Source organism: Leptonotus elevatus, chromosome 6, assembly GCF_054856555.1.
Source record: "Leptonotus elevatus isolate MCC_2025b chromosome 6, RoL_Lele_1.0, whole genome shotgun sequence".
Lineage (NCBI taxonomy): Eukaryota > Metazoa > Chordata > Actinopteri > Syngnathiformes > Syngnathidae > Leptonotus > Leptonotus elevatus.
The window spans coordinates 26,795,455-26,811,522 of record NC_141244.1 but is presented as its reverse complement, the minus strand read 5'-3'; the positions used below and the strand labels follow the sequence as shown (position 1 = coordinate 26,811,522).

Genomic DNA, 16,068 nt, shown 5'->3' with positions numbered 1-16,068 from the left:
GACAGTTGACAAAAGTCGATGTGATTTACGTGTATTTCAGTCGTCTCCGTTTTACTCAAGTACTTCCTTAAGAAATTCTTGACTCATCATGAGCAACATGCAAATAAAGCCTTAATGTTAATTTAAAAAATGAGGCAGAGGTTTTCGTATATGTCTTTTTTAATGTACTTTATTTGATATTGTTTGAACATTAATTTGAAAGTTGACTTAAAGATTCCATTAAAATGTATTTTGAGCTAAGTTACTCAAGTAAATATTTTAAAACAAATCTGTTGTTGAAAATTAAATGTACGACACTTAGTTAAACACAAAGTTAAATACAACTGAACTGCACTTAAAAATGTACTGTATCTGAAAAGTTTTTTTAAAAAAGTACTGCATAGCTGTATGTTTGATTGTATTTCATGTTTTAAATTCTGTAAATTGTATTTGAATTGAATTCTGTGACTTTTGTGTAAAACTACGTCCAAAATAACGAGAATCAGTCTTACCTCTTTCAACATTTCATTTCCTTTTTTTTCTTTTCAATGTAGCGCTAAAGCATCTTCATCGTGTTAAGTTTATTATTAGAATGCACTGTGGGACAGTAAGAACGTTATAAAAAAAACAACTGTGGGCTGCAAATGGCCCCCAAGCTAGACTTCGGACCCCCCCTGAGCGTCATAACAATCTGTATTTTCCATCATTTAGATCCAGCAAACGGCGACCACTCCTCCACTTCGGGGATACCTGCCTCTGAATTGTTTGGTCCTCGGCCCCCACTCCCACGACCCCCTGTAACCCCCCCACCCCCACCCCCGCCCCTCCCACCCTGCTCCGTCCCAATGAAGGAGGCCGACGCCATCAAGCTGTTTGTGGGGCAGATTCCCCGGAATCTGGAGGAGAAGGACCTCAAGCCCATCTTTGAGCAGTTTGGCAAAATCTACGAACTCACCGTGATAAAAGACAAATACACCGGCATGCACAAAGGTGAGTGGCGCCATCGCAACGCACGTGTATCGTCCTCGCAGATGCAGATAGATATCGCCATGGAAACGGTCACGCCTCCTTTCCTCTCCCGCAGCGTGACACGGAGAAAACACTGAACACTGTGCAGACTATTATGTAAAGATGTCATGTCCAACTTTAACTTGAGATGAAGTGTGGGAAGTACACACTGTCGGAGGGGGGGGGGCGCTTTTGTGTGTGTGCGCGTGTGTGTGTGTTATGAAGCAGATTAGGCTGTACGCGCCAATCAGTGTAATGGGCCTGTAAGCTTGTGTGATACAAGAGGAAGAATCTGATGTTTTGAGAATCCTCTCGGCCACAGTAAGCTCCTCTTAAAAGCAATGAGATGGACCATAAGATGCTCGTGTGTGTGTGCGTGTGTGTGTTTCTTGTCCCTTGTTAACATGCAGTGAAACCTCCGAACCGCAACGCTTCTTTTTATTTTTGGTATTAACACGTCTAAAACGGAATCAGCCACTGACGTCACGTAAAAACATAACAGTCAAACGTTTGTGTAAGTTAGCAAAAGTAGCATTCTGCATCTTCGCTCTGTTTGTCAAACGTCACAAACAAATGGACTTAAATGCACCGCAGCAGTCGCAGAAGATCCAAAGCAAAGACTTTTCTTCACAAAAATCTGGTCAATACGGCTTGAGTCGTCGCAAGCCAAACGGGAATGCGGACGAAAAATAGAGAGTAGGTGCGGGAATAAAAACGGTGTGGGTGATATTTCCTTAAAATGAAGTCCCTCATTTTCAAACGTGATCCAATTCCAAATAACTCCATCCATCCATTTTCTCAACCGCTTAGTCCTCACAAGGCTCGCAGGGGATGCTGGAGCCTATCCCAGCTGGCTTAGGGCAGTAGGCGGGGTTACACCCTCAACTGCTTTCCAGCCAATCGCAGGGCATACAGAGACAAATTCCAAATAACTCACAAAAGTAAATTACAAGTCTTCACTTTGACCAACTCGCTACAGAAGCCGCTAAGGGGCATTTAAAATAATAATAATAATAATAATAATAAAAAAAATTGATGTGACTTTATCAATGAAAACATTTTTGCATTATCACATGTGATGTCCAAATGATTTTTTTTCCAAGTGAAAGGCGACAGTGTTCCTGACTTTTTGGCTTGATAATTACATTCAAGTTTTAATCTTAAAATGGCTGACTTAAACCCGAAAGCAGGTTACGGATGTCCCAAATGAAAATCTGCGATAGAGTCAATCCGCAATAAATTGAACCGCGAAGCAGCGAGCGCACAAATGGAGGTTGGAGGTTTTAGACAATTAAGTTCACGATGAATCGATTATGAAAATATTTGTGATTAATTGCTTAACTGCAAGAAAAGAAGTTTAGCTTTAAGTGAACCCAATAGCTTAATGTTAACTTCCACCGGATCTTATCGTATTAATCAAGTTATTTCCGAATGAAGTGCCGCAAAATGTCCGCTACAAGCCAAAAGTTGCCGAACGAGTCGACCGATGCTGACTAAAATGAGCTCTGGTGACGTTTTCAGTGAGTCACCACGACAACGCGCTGGAAGGCGTTTGACTTTGTCGCTCCCACTGTCATCTGTGACGTCCCCTCCACCCACCCGCAATCCTCGCGATGGTCCTAATCATGACGTCTGCTTTTCCCTTTTGACGTGCTTCACTTCATCAGCTTGTTACCGGGATGCTAACCTGCTGCTAATCTTGTTGTCTTAGTGCTGGTGACAGGTGTAGTAAACGGCTCCGGCCAGCCTCCCTCACACGCACAGACGCAGGTACAGCCCATAGGCAAGCAGCGGGCGGGCGGGGGGGCTCGGGTTTCGGGTGTATTTGGAGTGATCGTGAGGCATGCCTAGTGGTTGGTATGCGGCCGGCGTAGACGTGAGTGAGTGCGCGGCGCCGGCCGGCGAGGCCTTGTTAGCCCCGCGCACACGTCTGTGGTGCTGTGGTGTGTGCTGACTCGTGCCGTGCCGTTCTGAACTGTGACGTGCCGTGGAGTGTCCTCTGCTCTCAAGTGCATCATCATGGTGTTGTTAGCTATCCTTGCAGTGCATGAATATTCATATCTGTAACCCCCCCCCCCCTCGCACAACAAGTCACGGCAGATGACGAGTCATCCGGGAGGGCGAATCCTGTCCGAGTCATTCAATGATTTCAAACGCTGTCTTCCTATACACAGTGCTGTATGTGTGTAGTAGGGCCTAACCGATATGCATTTTTTCAGGCAGAAAGAAATACCGCTTCCCGATTAATCTGCCGATTATCTAAAAATACATATAAAGCATAAGATTACCCCCCTTGCCAACCCCCCCCCCCCCCAAAAAAAATATCCTACGCACAAACTTTCGCTATTAAGATTCTTTGCTTTGATTGACGTGAAGTAGACCTTATCAAAAATGTCATAAAGTATACAAGGCTATTGTGTAGATGTATGTGTCAATAGTAACATCATTTTTACTTGTTTAAGACTAAACTAAAATAATAGCAACTGAAAAAACAGTAAGAACAATACTGACTGTATTGACCTCTTGGGGGCAGTGTGGTGCCGTGCATCCATGGCGTACACACTTAAAGTGAGTACAGAAGAAAGTTGCGGTTGAATTCTATTAAATCTGTTTTTCACATATTTGTGAAGAATTTGTGCCTTTGCGTTTATCTCACCTGTGGGTGTGTGTACCCACCCACAGCATTTGTGAGTGGATATTAGTTATTGGAAGGAAAAACACTCCCGAAGTCGATGCTAACTTCCTGTTAGCATCTGAATGGGATCCTCCCTTCGCTTTTAGCATTAGTGCTAGGCTAGCAACATTTTAAAAAACGAAGCATGTTTTGTTTTTAAATATACAGTTGATGTAATTCTTAACGTCGTGTGTCTAGTTTTACAGTTAACTCTAACTGAGGTGTCATTAAACAGCTTAAAGGACGCTTGGGGACAACAGAATAAGCAGAATAACATGCGCTACACACTTGCTACTTGCTAATGCTACGCAGCAGGCGAAACGGTGCATTCAAGGTACTTTCACAGCGTCGGAAACTTCGCTTTTCTTCGATAATGTTTTAAGGGGAAAATAATGGTCCATCGGGCCCAACTAGCTGATTGTTTTGGTCGATGTTTGAAGGCCAATAATCGGCTGATTCATCGATTTAGGCCCTAGTGTGCAGTGATAGAGGAGTGGGGGTGCGGGGCAAGGATGATACAGAGACTCCAACAGAGAGTGATGAATTTTTGAGCCTCCCCCTGACCCACTATACCTTTTTGCTCCTCACTGGTTGTCTTTGTGACAGGATGTGCGTTTCTGACGTACTGTGCGAGGGAGTCTGCACTCAAAGCCCAGAGCGCCCTTCACGAGCAGAAAACGCTACCGGGGGTAAGTGCGTATCACACAGCAGCCACACAGTGCACACGACATGCCAACTTGCGTGCACAAGATCTTAAATGCCGCCTCCCACTAGAGTTTATCTTTATTAAAGTAAATAATGATAAGCTCCCCGACTGTGTTCAGAGGCTCTTCTGACACAGTTGGACGTTTCTGAACTGAGAGGGGAACGTCTACGTTCATGAAAGCAAAAAGCAGTCAAACGAGTTAACCTGTGGAACAATTCTGAGTTGAAATGAAACGGTGTAACTCACTAAAGAGTTTCCAAAAATATATCAATGCAAGTTTTGTGATTTATAAAACAATGGTATCGTGGCACACATAATTATTGCAAAATTGGGTACAAATTTGTGTTTGTCGATGGATGTGTGCGTGCAGGTATATATGCACTATACGCATCTATACAAAATGTGTAAATGTGCGTGCATGTGTATAATAATATGGGCGGACATATAAGTGGATGCGGACAATTTTTGTTTGGTGTTTGCGTGGATGAATTTTGATGTTGCTAAACAGTTTGAGGAATAATGAATCCTTATTTTTAAGTTTCTTTCGTTCTCTATTATTGCCTTTTGCACTCTAGCGGTTCTTTATGTTATAAGAGGAGACAATCGAACCCTTCGGACTTCAGTCACCGTTAGGTTATTGATCGATCTGTATGTAAGACCTTGTCCTGAAAAATTATATCACCAGAAATATTAAGCCAAATGAAAACGATGCGTATAGGACTGGGTTTGTTCAAATGTCAAAATAAATTTCCCATGGGTGGATTCATTTGGGTTTGACGGTGACCCTTCGTCTTTTTCACACTTGTAAGAGAGGCTGTGTGTCGTTTGACAGATAGAAAACAACGCTCCAAGTAAGATGTACAAGCTGTTTCTTTGTCACTCGCAGTTGAGGTTTACTGTAAAACTGACATATAAAACACTTTTTTTTTTAGAAAATGAAATTGCGCTACTTTACAACTGCGTAACGCAGAAAATGGAATTTTGAATCGCTACTGCCACGTGTGGCCGAAAAATGAAACTGCACGTTCCCTTCTTCACAAACACAATGCACATGCACATGACGTCACATCGGCTGACAGAGGGCGGGGAATTCGAACCCGAATCCAATCTGAGAACTGTTGGCGAGAGGCTCGCAGGAATGCACATTGTGAACAGCTTAGGTGTTAATGTATTAATTAGAAAATGTTTCAGTCATAAATGATCAAATAAAAAGGCTAATGTAAAGATATTTTGGGGCAAATTGTTACAAAGAGCAGCTTTAATGCAAAACACCTTGAAAATTGTCAACAACGTTGAGTTCATGACAAATCTTTAAGCAACACAAAGAGAGCCGTCCTGAGTTGTACGTATGCTTAACTTCTCGTATGATAACGATATTAATGAGGTCACAGGGAGGATGAAATCAGAAGATTTGGACATCATTTTAAGTTATAAACAACCGCTGTAAACAATTGATCGATTATCCAAAGAGTTGTCGCTTCATCTGATAATCGATTAGTTGTTGACCGATCAATGAATTGTTGCACCCCTAACTGAATGCCGTGCGCCCCGTTCATCAACAAAGTCAAGCGCAGGTGTGCGCGCACCTGGAAGTTGAGACGGCATTCATAAGAGCCGTGAGCAGCCAGCAGGCGTCTTGCCGCTAAGGACAAACGCTGCGTCGTCTTCCCGGGGGGGGGGACGCAAAGGCGAGCACGCGTGCATCATCGTCTCCGTTTGCCCAGAGTTCTCAGTCCGTCCAACTCGCCCCCCCCCCCCTCCCCCGTTAGCATGGCCTGATAGCTACCGCCTGGAGAGCGTGTGTAATTAATGTGGCCCGTTCCCCTTTGTCTCATCTCGCTCTGGCTGCCTCTCCGCCGAGGGATCGTGTGGCGGGGCCGAGCGGGGCCGAGCGGGGGCCGGGACACCGTTCATTATGGATGGAGCTCTGTGACTGTCTCATACGCTGTACTTCTCTGTCACTCCCTCGCCGCTTTGTCCCTCCCCTCGCGTTTCTCTCTGACCTGATTTCTCCAGCACTTAAAAAGGGATTTTACGCTGTTTGAAATAGTTTGCATTATTTTAACATCCTTTTTTTTCTCTTCTTTTTTCCCGGGGCTCCCGGCGCTGCGAATGGGATGTGCAAAACAGAGATAGGTGACGTCCAAATGGCGTTCTCCTCCCTTATCGCAAACTATTTGCGGCAGTTAGAAGAGAGAATGGCCGATGTGCATTTAGGATCCTCGAACAGACCTCAATTTGATTCTGGCTGCGTCGCCTCGACGCTGATCGGTTCGGTTTCCCGCAACATCTCCGCAGGCAAGCGTACCGATAAGATCTCTCTGGGAAAGCGTTTGGAACGCTCTTGTGGGGGGAGGGGAATATTCACGTGCATAACGTGACGTCACACAGCCGAAGCTCCTAAAGTTAAAAACACAGTATTTCCTCGCTACTTTTGCAGTTTGGTTATTGTGGCTTTTCATTTGTGACCAGAACTTCATCTGTTGCACTTTTGCCTCGCTGCTTTGCGGGTTTTCTTGATTTTTTTCCCCCTTCCTTCTAAGTCGACGCAGTTTGAGGGGAAATTAGTTTTACCGTGACCGAGACTATAAACGTCAGAGCTCGTTGCCCTCACTCAAGAATGTTGGGAAAACTCTGAACGTTGCTCAAATGTACCCCAAAAAATGGAGCCAAATGCAGACCAACTTAAAAGTCTTTTTATTTTAAAATGGCTTCCCCTAATCAGTCACTAGCTCATTTAATGTAGCCTACCACTGCTTATTACACCGAATCTCTTCACTACTACTGCTACTTGTGCACTTTCAATGGCTTTATTGAACAAAGTTAACCAAAGACACAAACACATTTTCACTCCCAACCTGCCGTTTGCCTTCACTCAACACACAGCATGGCTAACGGTTTAGCTGATTAGCCGAGTCTGCGTTTGCTAACTCGGATGTCAGCCTTCCAAATGACAAAGTCATGCATTATATGTAGGAAGCTTGAAAATATCACTACTTTGCAAATGTCGTAGTCTGGAACATCGTTTATAAACGTGGGATTGCTGTAATTCCATCCAGGCTCCACATTGAACATTTCACTGCGCAGACAATGTTGTTTCTCAACTTTTATTGCGCCAAGACTCATATTTTATGCAAGGAAACAAACACACCACCAAACAACAAACACAACAGGTATTGAAATACTGATCATTTTTTCTCAATGTATTCATGTGCATGTGTCGGTGTGAAATGTTCTGCTCTGTCCACCACTTTACATTACATACCATCCATTGAAAGACTATTTGTAGTGAAGAAATCATTTTGGGATGAACTAATTGAAATTAATTCTTTTCTCGTGGCTGCTTTAGATGATTTTTGTTTGTTTTGTTTCTACCATTTTTTGGGGGAGCATTCTGCAGTACTTTGGAAGTTCCCCGATTGTACACATACGTGATATATGTACACACTCTACTACACGTCCCTGTTGTGATCATGTGATGATCTCACACATGCAAACACAGCAGGTGAAGTGCGGCATTCATCCAATTAGGGGCCCTCCGAGGGGGCTGACCTTTTATGTAAAAATCATTTCCTAACTGTCTGCCGCTGCCCCGCGTCTGTCTTGTCGACTCATCCGCTGACCTTTGCCTCTCGTCATGTGCGCAACACACTTTTTATTTATTATTATTATTATTATTATTATCTGTCAGGAACCATCAGCAACTGGAGCACGCAGCCAGCACGGAGGGGCCAAAATTCAGAACATTGGGTAATATTATCTGTAAAAAGCAAGCTTGTTTCACTTTTTATTAGATAATAAACAGGGAGCATTTTTTGATATCCACGAATGAATTATCAATCAATTAATTGTCCGAAAATATTGATAGCTCTAAAATGAAAAAGCGAATTCAAAGAAACAGATGTACTCCCCCCACCCCTTCCCCCCCCCACCCTAAAATGATTTCCCAAGCTTTAGTTCAGGGCAGCCAGACTATCAACCTTAAAGGAGGTTTTCTTTCTCCATACAAACGCAAATCTTCCTCTCGTCATTTAGGTCGGCCATCACTTGCCTCTACCTGCCACCTTTTTCTCGAGCCCCCTCTGATCGGATTGAGACAATTTATCCTTCTCTTCACACATCATCCCTCTGTCCCTTTTTTTATTTCTTCCTCATTCAGCGCTTTATGCTTTGCCTTTTTCCTCCCCTTTTATCTCCTTTTCCATTCCACTCCGCCTCTGTCCTCTGTTCATCTTCTCCCTTTATGTCCCGCACGTCTCTCCCGGGCGCCGGCGCAATATGACTGAATATTCTGCTCACAAGCGTCCCTTTCAGCGCTCGCCCCTTTCTTCTTTCAAATATCTCCATGGTATCCCTTCATGCGCCTTTTTCCCTAATGTCCTTTACTCCTCTTTTTTTTTTTTTTCCCTCCCCTGGCTGCGCGCACGCTCGTCCTCCTCGGATTCTCATTTCACAGTCATTTATTGCGACCCTTCTCCTAAGTCCTCCACTCGCCGTCGACGTTCTTCCGCCCCCCCCCCCCCCTCTCTCTCCTGCCCTCCCCCGCATCCTTCGTTTCATTTCCCCTCCTCTTGATTAGTTGACCCTTTTGACCGTTTCACACTGCCCCCCCCCCCCCTCCCCACCACCGCCACTCACAGCCTCCTCTTCCTCAGCAGCTCCACTTGTTAAGCTGCATGATTAGTTTCTCACAAACTCATTTTCATAGCCAGATTCCGGGCTCATCATGGGACAAGGGGGCTGAAGTGCATGCGTGTGTGTGTGTTTGGTCCAAAGGGTGTCTTGGGATCTCTAAATTGCGTGTGCTGGCGGCTCGTCACGTGTTCCCTTTCAATGAAGAGCAGCCACACATGCAGATCGACATGTACTTGTACATGTACTGTGTGTGTGTGTGTGTGTGTGTGTGTGTGTGTGTGTGTGTGTGTGTGTGTGTGTGTGTGTGTGTTGTGTGTGTGTGTGGGGGGGCGTGTGTGTGTGTGTGTGTGTGTGTGTGTGTGTGTGTGTGTGTGTGTGTGTGTGTGTGTGTGTGTGTGTGTTTTAACGATGGGTCCACCCGAAGCGGGCTGGGAAATGAGAGAAGAAGAACGCGTGAGATGGACAGATGGCCAACATCTTGCACCTTCTGTTTACTTCGAAGGAAATCAAAGCACAGAGGGAGATTTTATCAGGCCGAGTGGCTGAGAAGTGATGGCGGGACATGTTTTGCTGTATTTGATGTTTGAGCGATATGAAATAGCTCACGTGTATCGGCCTCATATCAGTTCCGCGTTTGCGCACAAAGCGTGCATGCAGGGTCGCCTTGAGATACGAGTGGCACGACCGTTATTCAGTGATAGCAATTTCAGAAAAACACGGCCGTGTTCTTCTGCTTTGGGTTCCACTGGCCTTAAAATCACAACTCAATCCAAAAAAGCAAGCTTTGACTTTCCCGTCAGTCACAAAATAATCAAAATGGATGTCATGTCCTTCTAATGCTTGTCCTGAAAGGAAAGTTTTATAGCTCAGAGAGCAGCCCCCCCCCCCCCCCCCCGCCCCCGCTTTGAATTTGTTGACGAGAGGCTCAGCTCTGACCTCTGACCTCGGAAACAGACTGCCAGCCTCCTGCCACCATCTCTCTGGACTAACAAGACCCACACAGGCACAATGTACATAAAACCAGTCGACTTGCTCCCTCAGTCGGGGGGGGCGGGGGGGGGGGGGGCTTTTTATAACACAATTTGCCAAGTCAAATTGGAGTTTAAGACATCTTAAAACTTGTTTACATGCACTCTGCTGTTGGGAGATAATTAGGCTTCTGAAAATGTGCAACGAGCGACTATTATGGCTAAGTTGATTGCAACTTCTGAATTCCTTTGCTTTGACTTGTGACAGCAAAGTGAGACAGAGTTATGATGTCAGATCAAATAAGCAGTCGTTTGGTGAACAATTCATCAAAAAACAACGGAAAAAACGACCACATAGCTTTCTTTGTCTTCGGGAAGTACAATACAAAACGCTTTTGACATGCTAACGGTTAGCATCAATACTTGCGCTGTTGGAGGCAATGCAAGCGATGCGGCAACATTTCTATATAGATGATGCAACAATACCGTGTTCCCTTGCTAGTTGCTACCTCGCGGTTCGGCTCTTGCAGATACGACCTTTCTGCTTAAGGGAAGCCATTTTAAGATTAAAAAAAGAAAAACTTAAACATACTTTTTAAAACGGCGTTCCGTCGTCATCGTCCTCATGTGCTGCCTGGTGTGCGAAGCGCAAATCCGCTACCATTCATTTATGAGCGCAGCCTATAATCAGCAGCTCAGTATTTGTCTTATGACATTTATTATGTGTAACAAGTTTAGAAGGGTGTGAGGAGTGTGTGGGTTTTCGTAATGGCTAAATAGAGACGTAAATCCCCCCCCCCCCCCAAATAAAATAAACACATAAAAAAAAAAAAGTCATTTTGCGGGGGGGGGGGGGGGGGGGCTATGAACATATCACCAGTGTAAAGTGAGGGGACACTGTACTCACGAGCATATATTCTTTATCTTCTCTGAAAAAATGACAAATACTACAGCATCTTATTGAGTCACAGTAAAAAAAGAAGTATTCTTCTTCATTAGTGTCTGCACGACTCGAGCCGTACATAGAGAGAGTTTGGCCAAGCAGTTGACCAATCACAGCATGATTGGTCAACTGCTGGTCACATGACATACGGACGCCATCTTGTTACCCTGCCTGAAACCGAAACCAAACTCTCTCTATATACGGCTATCGTGCATGACTGTGTTATACTGCCTCCCAATGGCCACAAGATCAGCACAATGACTTGGATTGCAGCATTAAATCACGACGCACAAACTGTTTAATTTTTGAGGGGGTGAGGTTGCAACGAAATCATTTCATTTCCATTCCGTTCCGTTCCGTCTTCAATTCCGCTTATCCGGGGTCGGGTCGCGGGGGCAGCAGCTTTAGCAGGGAAGCCCAGACTTCCCTCTCCCTAGCCACTTCAGCCAGCTCCTCCGACGGGATCCCAAGGCGTTCCCAGGCCAGCCGTGAGACGTAGTCTCTCCAGCGTGTCCTGGGTCGTCCCCGGGGCCTCCTGCTGGTAGGACATGCCCGGAACACCTCCCCAGGGAGGCGCCCAGGAGGCATCCGAACCAGATGCCCCAGCCACCTCATTTCATTTCCATTCTTGGCAACGGGGAGAGAAGACAATTTCGGTGTTGTTGTTGACGGCGTTGTCTATCTGTATGACAAGACATATTTCAGTCATAGAAAAACACTTGCAATATGTTGAGTTATTGCGGTATTTAGTATTCAACGGAGTGCAAAATCTCGTCTGATGTGGCAAAATAAGTGCAGTGCGACTTTGTCCAGCAGCGCTTCAAGTCGAGTAGCACTCACCGGGAGGACCTTCGGCGACGAGTGGCGTTCACTTTGCATGCGCGCTCGCACGGCCGCGCGGAACGCATGCAAATGAACGCTCGCACGCCATCGAGCCTGGCAACATTGAGAGCGAAAGCGCGCTGCCGTCCTCGTCATCAGCTTGACTCGCGGCTTCTTTGGATTTCAACGGCGTATCCGCTCTCGCCATCTCAATCTTTGCCAGCCTACAGCTGCCGTATTTCCGCTGTAATCTTTGCCTTATCTCCTCCTTTTGTTCTCTGCCGCTGATATCGCTCTCCCCCCTCTCGCCCATTTAAATCCGTTCTCTCCTCCCTCGCCCGTTATCGTTCCCCTCATCTTTGTTCCACTTCAGACTCGCCACACAATCGCACACACAAACACGCGTATTGGCTCGGTCACGCTGACTTCCCCGAATCTTAGTGTAGGTGAAATTAAAGTGTGATAAGCAGCTTAGCAGGTGTGTGCTGTCATGCTTCGCTGCTATCCGGGGAGCTCTGTTCTTTAATTAGAGCCCAGCCTATACACACACACACACACACACACACGCACACACATGCAGGGCTTCGCTTGCCATGACACACTGGATGCCCGCTAAATTATTAATACGCATCATTATTACAGCAGCAATGTATCAATGCGCTTGTGAAAATATGCACTTTGTAGTGGGGATATTGATTCGACGCGTATGCAATGACGCAATTCTCAAGCGAATACCTTGAAAGGAGTTTGAGGCGGGACGATGGAAGGATTCTGGTTAGTTGTCGTGTTTGGTGTCATCAAAATTCCTCCAGGAGTTGATCAACAATGACACCATGCCGGTTGTCTTCCAAGTTGTTCTCATTTTAAAGCAAACGAATCAATCATTTGCAGTGATTTGATTGGTTCCAAGGCGAATCATAAAACATTGAAGAACTGTAAGATTCATGAGGATTTACAAAAAAAGGCGGCAAACAACCTTACGACAAGTAGCAGTTTAGGCGGATTGTGAGCAAACCAAAAAGAAGACGTTTGAAGCTGTTCACCGACACCCGAACCCAAAGAGAAATAAATCTTGTGTATATCAAACAAACACGTAACTTAGAGTCCTGATCTGATTCCCTGAAAAAAGGTTTAAGCCGATTAAGTATCAAAATAATGTCATAGCCTGTATGTTGCCATATTGGACATTTTTGTCCAGTCCACGTCATCTCTGTGACGTGAAACACGGCACTGTTTATTTTGGACTTATTTCCTGATCTATTGTGCTATAAAAATGCAGTATGGCATCGTCAAGTATTGCTATCTCTTCGAACCATCTCAGTTTCATATTTTTCCTTCAAGAAAGGGGAAATCGCAAAAGTGAGTGCCAAACACAACCCGGCCATCAGGACGGACTGATTGTCCCCTAAATTTATCAGTACATGTGCTAATCATAGTCGAATAACGAATTGCGTTCGCTTTCTGTCCAAAAATATGCGCCTGATTGTCGGCAAAATTTAGGATGACATGACAATCACAGTTTGAAGATATTTGAATGAAACTCGCAATATTTCGGATAATATTAACGTCATAAGCGTTATTTTGCATATGAAAGTGGCAAGGCTTCGGACGTTATTATCCAAAATATGCAATTGAAAGGCAAAGTGTGATGAATCCTGTTTTTCTTTGTAAATTGTATTTAATTATGCCCTCACTGTAAGGATTTGCTGACATGTCGTAACGAGGGTGCGACCTCCGAGTTTGCAACTCCAAACTGTCCAACTTGTGAGCTTCCGCCGTGCGGGATGCGCAGAGCGTGTGACGCTGTGCGTGTTTTTCCATGTGGAATCTAAGATGCCTGGCAGGAGGCCTCCCGACGGGGCAAAGCTATGATGAGCAATTATCCACTAGGGCGACTTTGTGGGCTAATTTAGCATATTTATGTGGTCAGCAGCGCTGTTTACTATTCCCCTTCACTGCTTACTGCTGCACTTTCAATTTAGAACACAACCACGCTTCCTCTCTTGCTTCTCTCCTTCATCTTCTCTCTTCCTCTTCCTCCTCCTCTGCCTCTATCTCTCCCCGCCTGATGGGGTTTGTGATGTGTATCGCCCCCCCCCCCCCCCAACTGCCGCTCCCCCACACCCCCTCCCCTTCCCTCGTTCTGATTCTCTATTTTTATCTCCGCTGTGTGTGGGATGGGAAGGGAGTAGGGGGACAAATGTAGAATGAAGTGTGTGTTGTGAGTAGAGGGAAAGAGGCGGAGCCAGAGATTGTGATAAAGAGGGGGGGGGGGGGGGATGCAGAGCGACGGGGGTGTTTGTGGTTTGTGTACAGCTAAGACCGATAGGGATTTGGCCTGTTTGTTTTAAACAAAAGTCTTTGGCGTGCGTGTGTGTGTGTGTGTGTGTGTGTGTGTGTGTGTGTGTGTGTGTGTGTGTGTGTGTGTGTGTGTGTGTGTGTGTGTGTTTGTGCATTTGTGCATGCAACATGGAGAGGGAAAGAAGGCCTGCCTCATATTTCATCACAAAAATGAGGCAGAATCTAATCATAGCCTCATAAAAGGATGACCCCAGAGAGCACCTGCCTCTTTAGGACACACGCACACGCGTGCTTCTTTTCACTCACGCGCACACATATACGCGCACACGTACACTCAACGAGGAACATTTGTATCTCAGCCACTCTTATGAACGAGACAAAGTGCAATTTCTGCAGAAATTGTGTGGGAATGCTGAAAATCGGAATGCTTGTGCTTATGAAGTAAATAGAAATGAGAAATTATGTGAAAATGACACCGTTTTAATTGTACTTCAATGACAAATGAATGAAAAGAAAACTCGAGCTACAATCTGACTAAAGTGGGATTTAATCATTTCAGAGAAATGATCATCTATTTCCTAATCTGATATTCAGTTGGTATCGAACCATCATTTGTACTAAATGGTGGTCCAAGCAAGGCTTGAACTCGGGTTCTCTATAGTGGCAGGCAATTGCTCTAAGCACTGACCTAACTTGACTTGTTCAAATTCATGGCTAATAGCGTATTTATTTTGAAAAGTGTCATCTGATGCTGACAAATTTCAATGTCTGTCCCGTTGAAAATGAATGGAGAAAAGTAATGTGGAATCAGACGATACATACCCTGCGAGTCGGGAATTTTTGAAGCAAGTTGAAATTTGAACGGTGTAAATTGGAAATATGATCTGGGAGTTCTTTCACGGCAAAAAAAAGTGTGGAGAATAAAAATCACAATAGCATATTGTGGGAATTGCTGAAGCATTCCCACAATAAATTCAGCAGCATTGCGAGGAGGCGGCGGGATGTGATTTTCGTCTGTCAGATGCCGAGTCAGAAAGTAACTCAAAGGTGAAGCGACACGTAAATACGAGGTGGGAACAGACGCGCACGCGGGCCTCGTTTACGTACGCACGCACGCGCGTATTCAGCAGTTGAGTTACAACGCAATCAGCTGGCCGATGCCGTATAGAACCTCGGCAATCAAAACTTCTCCTTCAAGCCTCCTCGCCTGAGTTGCCGCAAGCGCGCCTGCTCATTTGAAGCCGGACGCTTTCGTTGCAATTCTTTTTGGGAAATGGTGGCCTTGATTTGTTTCTCTTTACAAAAGTAGAAATGTTTCATCGTATTTGATCAATAAGTATTAGGAAGCGTGAGAGCCACATTGAAAAAAAAAAGAAAAGAAAAAATAATTTTATATAAATATATATATAAAATAGCATACTTTCCCGATACTACCCGGTGGCATTTCGGGGGAAATATGCTATATTTGTAGCATTTAGCCTAAAAGCACGTTCGAATGTATTTGCGAGTTTGTTGGCGCATACTTGTGAGTACATTTGAACGTACTTGTGAATCTAATTTGAACCTATTTGCAAGTACGTTCGAATATACTTAAAGACTCGTATGTTCGAGCATACTCACAACTATGTTCAAACGTACTCGCCAGTCAAAAACGGACACTCCACATTGGCAGTTCCGCGTTCCCGTAGAAATGACTTGTTTCAAAAAAAGATGGATTTTTAAAAAAAAAAAATCCAATTCATCAATGAATGAAAAATTAAGAGGCAGATTAATCGTTAGTTGCAGGCAGTCTCGGCTGTAATCTTATGAGAATAACTATTGTTTCTTTTGAGGAAAAGGTTGTAATGGTGCACAAATAAAATTGTGGTGTTACAAATAAAGTTGAAATTCAAGTCATAATTGTGTGAGAATAAAGTTGTAATGTCTTTTGTAAAAATGATTATTGCAAGACTAAAAATATAATTCAGGAAATTCGTTAGTGAAAAAGAAGAGTTGTAAACTTACAATAATAGAGTTTTACTATCATGAGAAT

General features: G+C 44.5%; 1 protein-coding gene and 1 long non-coding RNA gene across 4 annotated transcripts in view; one reads left to right on the top strand and one right to left on the bottom strand.

Moving 5' to 3' along the window:
* The window catches only part of LOC147173015 (CUGBP Elav-like family member 3), a 38,555-nt gene that overhangs the window by 1,202 nt on the left and 21,285 nt on the right, over positions 1–16,068 (top strand). For 2 of the 3 annotated variants that reach the window (XM_086077684.1, XM_086077683.1), the window contains 2 exons: positions 691–969; positions 4,268–4,350. In XM_086077684.1, coding sequence (XP_085933810.1) covers positions 825–969; positions 4,268–4,350 — 228 coding nt within the window. In that variant the 5' untranslated portion in view covers positions 691–824. Of the gene's footprint in view, positions 1–690; positions 970–1,180; positions 2,758–4,267; positions 4,351–16,068 lie in introns of those variants that run through there. The other variant, XM_086077685.1, reaches the window with a different exon arrangement.
* On the bottom strand, positions 11,194–12,240 carry LOC147173016 (uncharacterized). The gene is made up of 2 exons (XR_015095317.1): positions 11,754–12,240; positions 11,194–11,595 (listed from the first exon to the last, which is right to left on the bottom strand). It is a non-coding gene; the product is annotated as an uncharacterized LOC147173016 (long non-coding RNA).